This window comes from Quercus lobata, chromosome 10, assembly GCF_001633185.2.
Source record: "Quercus lobata isolate SW786 chromosome 10, ValleyOak3.0 Primary Assembly, whole genome shotgun sequence".
Taxonomy (NCBI): domain Eukaryota; kingdom Viridiplantae; phylum Streptophyta; class Magnoliopsida; order Fagales; family Fagaceae; genus Quercus; species Quercus lobata.
Window position 1 is genome coordinate 39,673,829 of NC_044913.1, and position 8,073 is coordinate 39,681,901.

Below are 8,073 nucleotides of genomic sequence, written 5' to 3' on the forward strand. Positions count from 1 at the left end.
GAGAAAAAATAATGTAATGATATCATATATACAATGATCTTGGCGAAAACTTTACGTATAACTATTGCTTTCATATGCTTCTTCTGCGTGAATCATCTAGATGCGTGTCCAAAATGCAATATTATATTCTTTTTCACAAAACACATTCATCACCAGATATGATTGTTTTCATATTAGTAATATTTTTCCAATTGTAGATGGTCAAAATTTGGTATTTTCTTACTCAACCTAAGTTTTGTATAGAATCTAATAGATATATATATATAGCCCGTGAAGAAAACAAAGGCGTGAGAGTATGAGACATGAGTGTCGCACCCCAATTGTCATAAATTTTATTTTATTTTGCCTAGAATTATTATTTGCTTTTGATTCTTGAAACCTCATTTTCCTCAACCACCACGCAAGAATCGGCATTAGCTCCCCACACTACACTGATATCTCAACCTCCACTACTAATTGAGTTGGAATGTCACTATGGGTTTTCCTTGTAACAAACAACTTTGCCTCTAATCTCTCCTGCTAGCAGGTATATCGTGAACTCTTCAAAAATTTCCTTAAATTATCTCCTTCATTATTGAACGGAGCGTTTGCAACATTTATCTGTGTCATCTATAAGACTATCTAATCACAAAAACCTCATATATTTCCACCACTTCCTTTCCATCACTTTCTCGCAAAAACCCTTTATGACCCATGGCTTCTTTATCTTTATTCATATTTGTTACACTAGCAATACTTGTCATCTTATTCGTTAACCCTACGTTTTCCACCTCAAGGAGAGCTCTTAAGCACAAAAAAGTGCAAACCGGTTTCCGGGTCACACTCAAACATGTTGATTCAGGTAAAAACCTCACTAAATTCGAGCGAATCCAGCGAGGAATGAAGCGAGGGCAACTCAGGTTGCAGAGGCTTAGTGCAGGCACCACAGCCTCATCAGATGCTGCACAAGTTGAAGCACCAATACATGCAGGCACAGGTGAGTTTCTGATGAACTTAGCTATTGGTACACCACCAGAGAGCTTCTCAGCAATCCTAGACACCGGCAGTGATTTGATATGGACTCAATGCAAGCCTTGTACACAGTGTTATGACCAGCCCACACCAATTTTCGATCCCAAAAAATCATCTTCTTTCTCTAAGTTATCATGTAACAGCCAGTTATGTTCAGCACTACCCGCCTCAACGTGTGCTAGTGATGGTTGTGAGTATATCTATCAATATGGTGATTATTCTGTGACACAAGGCATTTTGGCTAGCGAGACCTTCACGTTTGGTGACAAGGTTTCAATTCCCAACGTTGGGTTCGGTTGTGGGAGTGACAATGAGGGAGATGGGTTCAGCCAAGGTTCAGGCTTGGTGGGTCTTGGACGTGGACCCTTGTCGTTGGTTTCACAGCTTGAGGAACCCAAATTTTCTTATTGTTTAACTTCCCTTGATGATTCAAAAACTAGTTCACTTTTTTTGGGGTCTCTATCAAGTGTGAATAGCACGCAAAAAAAATCAATCACCACAACCACTTTAACCAAAAATCCATCTCAGCCATCTTTTTATTATCTTTCTCTTAAAGGGATCTCTGTTGGTGGCACTCGCTTGGACATTGATAAATCCACTTTTGAGGTACAAGATGATGGTAGTGGTGGCCTAATCATAGACTCTGGCACAACCCTTACTTACATTGATGGTCATGCTTTTGATGCACTCAAAAAAGAATTCATTGCTCAAACTAAACTTCCTGTGGATTCTTCGGGTGTCTCTGGCCTTGATCTTTGCTTTACATCGCCTTCTGACACAAGTGATGTAGAGGTTCCAAAATTGATTTTCCATTTCAATGGTGGTGATTTGGATTTGCCTGCAGAAAACTATGTGGTTACGGATTCAAGTTCGGGATTGCTTTGCTTGGCCTTAGGGAGCTCAGGAAACTCAGGCATGTCAATCTTTGGGAATATTCAGCAGCAGAACTATTTGGTAATCCATGATCTTGCCAAGGAGACCTTGTCGTTCATTCCTAAGCAATGTGATGGGTTGTGAATCACTTGTTTAATCCCATTGTATTACCTGTGTTTCTTTGTGTGGTTTCAATGAGATTGTTATGATATATCTTCTTAGTATAGTTACTATAGTAGATTATATTGCTTTAATAAAATGAACATTTTATCTCCAAATCTAATCGGATAATTGTTCTTGGTGCTGGTTTGGTATAGCATTTTAAAATGGCATTTTCTCAAAATATAATTTTGTTAAACATCACTTGTTTTTTTAGGTATAACCTTTAAAAATTATAGGATCACAAGTTCACAACTTATTATTATACAAATTTTATCTTCTTATTATTATCACAAGTTCTCAAAATTATAGACTACGTCCTTTTAATTTAAAACCTCATCATTAAAGTTTTCTTCCCCTCCATAGAGTGAATGAGTTATTGTTAAATCTATATATTGGGACAAATCTTTTTTTCTTTTTCTTTTTTTTGTTCTTAAAAATGATTTTTTTTTTTTTTTTTTTTTTTTGAGAAGAGCTTAAAGATGATCTTAATCACACAATATTAGATGTTGTTATAAAATGTTAGTTAATTAATAAAATGATCATTTATCATCAAAACTAGTGGGATATGTAGCATAGAATAGGTATATAGCTAGTGACGTGCCCCGTTGATCACAATGTATGTCTTTGTGAATTAAAAAAAAGAGGTATGTCTTGTGTGATTACATTGCGTCCTGAATTATTGCAGAAAAGTACAACGGTTGCTCAACATCCCTTATTTTTTTTAAAATTAAAATTAAAATAAAGAAAGAAAAAGAAAAAGGGAGAACGAAAAACATACGACTATGGAGTATGGAGTGCCTTTGTTATCACTCAAATGACAAAAGAAGGGACATTCTTTTTCGTCAAGAGGCGTGCAAGCAATCACACTATCGCACAAATGAGTCCATTTGTTTTATTATTACTTTAAGCAAGCTGTATTTCCATTTTCAATATAAAATTTGTACAAAAATAAATAATTAACTTGATTTAACTTTCAAAAGTACTAAATCGATAGTTCCTGTCATGCCCATGGACGTCAGTATTGTTTAGGGAAAATTTGATTTTCTTTTCTTTTTCCCCGTGCAATTGTATTGTCTAGTTTAAAACATAACAAGAACCCTCATGTCATTATTTTTTTGAGAAAAAAATTACCTCATATCTTTTCATAATGAACATTTTATTCCCTCCACCAATATCTTCCGTCTAATTAATAGAAAAAACATTGTCTGAACCCACTAGTTAATGATCTTAACCCTCTCTAATACTAAAAAAACACTTTGAATACACAATGATGACCTTTTAAATAGTGCATATTATGTTTGTGCATGCGATGTGTTTTTTATTATATGGTAATATGAAGTCATTAACATTTTTCTAAAAGAAAAAGTCATTAACATGTTGATCCTAATACAACTTTCAAAAAATTATGAATTAACGGAAAATACTAATAAGGGGCGATATTGTACTATCCTCATGATGGACAACGTTATTTGTTCATCATTCTACTAAAAGACTCTCATATGTTTAAAATTACTAGGCTAAAATGCAAAACTGACCCTCTAAATTTCTTAAAATTTAATTTCAGTCCTCTAACTTTGCTTTCATTTATTTCGGTCTTCTAAGTTCCATATTTATTCAATTAAGGCCTTCTATCAAACTTTTGTTAAGATATTTTGAAAAAAAAATCTAGAAAATATTTTTTAGTCATTAATTAAAATTTTTAATTAAAAAAATTGAAGATAAATCTACAAAATTGAAAAATTAACCACAACATATAACAAAAATGGATGGAAAAGCCTTAATTGAATAAACTTAAAAGTTAGAGGACTGAAATGAACAAAAGTAAAGTTAGAAAACTGAAATGAAATATAAAGAAACTTAGAGGGTCAGTTTTGCATTTTAACCAAATTACTAAATCAGTTGTTGATAAAAAACATTTAAATAGAAACTAATAATTGACATAGATAGCAATTATAAACATGTGAGAGTTTTTTAGTAGAATGATGGACAAGTGACGTGGTCCACCATGAGGATAATATAATTGATAGAGAGGAGGGGGGAGGTTTAAAGTGATCATTAGGAAAGATAAGTTAAGACATTGCTACATTAGGAGAAGTGGTGCAATTTATCCTCTTTTTAAGAAAACTTTCTAGATGCAGAAAAAGGTTTGTGTTAAACACTTAAACAAGTGAAGACATAGAGTTTTTGTGTTCAATAACTGAACATAGTTGTTAGTATCGTACAATACGTGATATGTATCGTATGTAAAAAGTTCTGTATCGTATCGGAATATCGTAAGTATTCATGAATCGTACAATACAGTGTGTGTATCGTATAAATCGTATCGTATCATAAAATTGTACGTATCGTACGATACATAGACAAATGTTTTAAAATGAGATTTTTTTGTTAAAATTTGTACTTTTATTTGAATCTAACAAGTTGTTGGACTTGTTTTTAACATAAAATTATTAGTTTACTTAATTTAGCCAACTAAAATAACATATTCATAAGTTTTTTTTTTCCTCTCTCTCCTATAATTGAACTACACAGTACGTACTTACTCTTCACTTTAATTTTTACAAATTTATTCTATATACTATGAATAAAATATTAATTGACAACATAAATTTTTATTTTTATCATTATTGATATAAGTCCAAGAAACTAGAATGCCAAAAAAAAATTTTACAAAATTTTTTTAAAATAAAAAGAACAAGAAGAAATACTAAATGTTAATGACGAATGATGATAAAGAAAATTTTAATGAAGAAATAAGTTTGCAAAATTATAAACATGATAATAGAATTGACTTAGATGAGGTTGATTAGGCAATATGATGAAAATAAATTATTATTTTTGGGTCATTTGCAATATATTATCATTTTTGAATTTAAGTAATTTGAATGTGTATGTTATAAACACATGCTAGCTTTTTTTTTTTTTAGTTAGCTTATTAAATATTATTACATAAGTGATGAAAAAATTAATTATTAGTTGTATATATTCAAAATTTATAATGAATATACCCTTTATATATGTATATTTATGATTTTTTTTATAGATTTTATTAAGTGCTTATATATCTTACAATATACGATACGATACGATTCACGATACGGAAAAATTAAAAATCGATTCACGATACGATTCATGTATTAACAACTATGTAACCGAATAACATAAATGGAGAATAACACGGTTTACAAAATGCCAAAAAAAATAGAAAAAATGACATATTACAGCAATTTTAATACTGCTGCAATATATAATAACCCGGTAAATAAATAACCTATAGTGGTGGTTTTAAACTGTTACTAAACCTAACTCCTACACTGCCACAAAATCGCCGCTGAAACCCAGTTTGGTTTTTTTGGTAGTGGGGCAGTTTCGTTTGCCTTGATTTTTTTTTTTTTTTTTTTTCTAGCCTTTTTAGCTTATTCTAGTGTACAATATTTCAAAACTTTAATTTTTAGATACAAATATACTTTTGCCTAGCTTATTGGGGTTACTAGTTATGTTTTCCCTTAGTAAGACTTAGGCCTACTATTATATAATAAAAATTGGGATTTAAATTTTTAGAAAAGTGAAGGTTCAACTAGGGGTGTTCGTGATGCGGTTTTGGGCTATTTTTAATATCACATTTTGCGGTGCGATTTAGCTAAAACCATAATTGCACCGCACCTTATTTTTGTGGTCACATGTGTGGTGCGATGTGGTTTAAAGTTTAGCCAAAATCATAACTGCACTGCACCTCATTTTTGCGATCACATGTGTGGTGCAATGTAGAGTATAAAATACGGTTTAAACGGTTTAAAGTCGATATATTTTTCAAATTTTGGACTTTTCCTACCCGACCCAAAACTAATTTTTCTCTTTGTTTTGGGCAAAATATTAAACTATTAAGCTAGTTTTTCTTTATTTTAGTCTGACTTTTCTAGTCAACACTTGCTAAGGTTATCAAACTAATTTTTTTTTTTTTAACTAGGGTCATTAAACTATTAATAATAAATATATCAATATATAGAAAGAGTGCGGTGCAGTAACTAGGGTCATTAAACTATTAATAATAAATATATCAATATATAAAGAGAGTGCGGTGCAGTACGGTTTGTGCAGTGCACTACGGTTTGTGCGGTTTTCTTATTATAAAATCGCAAATTGCACTACACTATACGGTGCGATGTCGTGCACTGTTATTTACGGTGCAGTACAATTATGCCATTTTGTAGGTAGTTTTGATTCAATTTTTTCGGTTTGGTGAACACCCCAAATTTCAACCTATGACGTTCATTCTTGATAATTTTCTTTTATCGTCAGACCAAGACACCAATTAATTTTTTTGTCTTAAAATTTGTGAATGTATTAAATGTCTATATTCTCTCTATAATAAATGGCTATACTCTCATCAATCATTAAAATAGTTTACTTTACCACCGCGCATCCTTGATGCGGTGGTCACTTCACAAGTATAAATGCTTATGAGGTGTGAGGGGAAAGGACCGGGGTTCAAGTCTCTAGGAGAGAGTTTCACACACATATACAATTGGATTAGGTTAGAGTAGAAATTCTATCTTGTATTAAAAAAAAAAAAAAAAAGTCTACTTTAAATGAAACTCTATTACAAAAATATCAAGTGACTTATTAGTTGTTAGGATAGTTTACTCTAGATAAAACTCTATTACCTAAATTTCTAAAAATTTTAAATTCTAATTCAACTAAAATTCTATTAAAATTTTCAAGAATAGAAAATAAGATAAGATATTTATTTTAATTATTTTGGTCATCTATCATGTGTTTTAATATGGTAAAAATAACGCACTACATACTATAAATTTAATAATAAAGTTTCAAGTGACTCTCTAATTAATTATTAAGATAATTTTAATAATGTTTGTAAAATATTTCATTTTTCTTACATGAAGTTTATAATTAATTAATCTATGCATCGCACAAGAATACCATCGGCATATAATAAAATTTAGGTCCTAAAGACATGATTGAACCAAATCTCTATGTATCTATATGGTAACTGGTAAGTGGCTATATTCTCCTTATTCCAAACGGCTTAAAAACCTGAACTTACATGATGTACATTTTTCATATGTAATAAAATTATTTTATTCATTTACTATTTTATTCTTAAATCATTTATTGAGTTTACATATGCTTCTTGATTAAGTCATGTATTGCACCGATACAATTCTGATTTGCATTAAAATTCTATCCATTTTTCGAATAAGAAAAGCATGTAAGAATGCTTACATTATTCTCCTTCCTTTTTTCACGACTTTCATGCCAACATTGGGTTGTAAGTTGTAACCGATAAGATGTTTTAAATACACGATTCACCTTTAAAAAAGCTAATAACGAAAAGCCTTAATAAAGACGAAAAATCCTTCTTTTCTTTTTCTTTTTTTTCATTTCATGTGTGTGGATCGGATCGCATCTTTCTTCTTACACATTTATCATGCATGTTATGTTAACGAAAGCGTTTGAAGTGGGTTCTTCTTACTTTGTCTTGCATGGCCGCCATGTGAGTCGTGACCACTGCATAAACCGAAAGTGATGTTGCACGTTACAACACTAAGCTAAAAAGTTTCCGAATTTACTTTTGAGTTTTGACATTCGACCTTCTTCTTCTTTTTTGGTCGGTAAAAGTTCAAGCTACTTGTAAAATTAGCCCAAAGCAGATATTCTTGAAGTGGGCTTCCAAAAATTTAGTTAGACTTAGGGCCCAACTCCATTATTTGTGAAACAAATTTTTTTTCTTGTGTTTGGAATTTTTTATTACCCCAACGGTGCATTTGGATCATGGTTTTAAAAATCGAACCGAATTGGCCAGTTCCACTAGTTCAACCGAAAACTAGACACCTATTTGGTCTGGTAAAAATGCCCAAAACCAATCAAAAACTGAGTTAAACCAAGAACAGGAGGCAAAAACGATTTTGCCCCCGGTTCGATTTTTAAAACCATAATTGTACGGTACCTAGATCCCAGGCCTACACAGACCCCGGGCCCGGCCTCATGCCGTCCTTGAGCACAGGC

At 31.7% G+C, this 8,073-nt stretch overlaps 1 protein-coding gene across 1 annotated transcript; it reads left to right on the forward strand.

Annotated features, from left to right (window-relative positions):
- Positions 1 to 293: 293 nt before the first annotated feature.
- Positions 294 to 2,162, forward strand: LOC115965950 (aspartic proteinase nepenthesin-1). The gene has a single exon (XM_031085271.1). The coding sequence runs from the start codon at positions 694 to 696 to the stop codon at positions 2,026 to 2,028; it is 1,335 nt and encodes a 444-aa protein (XP_030941131.1). The 5' UTR covers positions 294 to 693; the 3' UTR covers positions 2,029 to 2,162.
- The last annotated feature ends 5,911 nt before the right edge of the window (positions 2,163 to 8,073 follow it).

Coding starts and splice junctions, on each gene's coding strand:
- LOC115965950 (XM_031085271.1), top strand. CDS start 694: ATGGCTTCTTTATCTTTATTCATATTTGTTACACTAGCAATACTTGTC.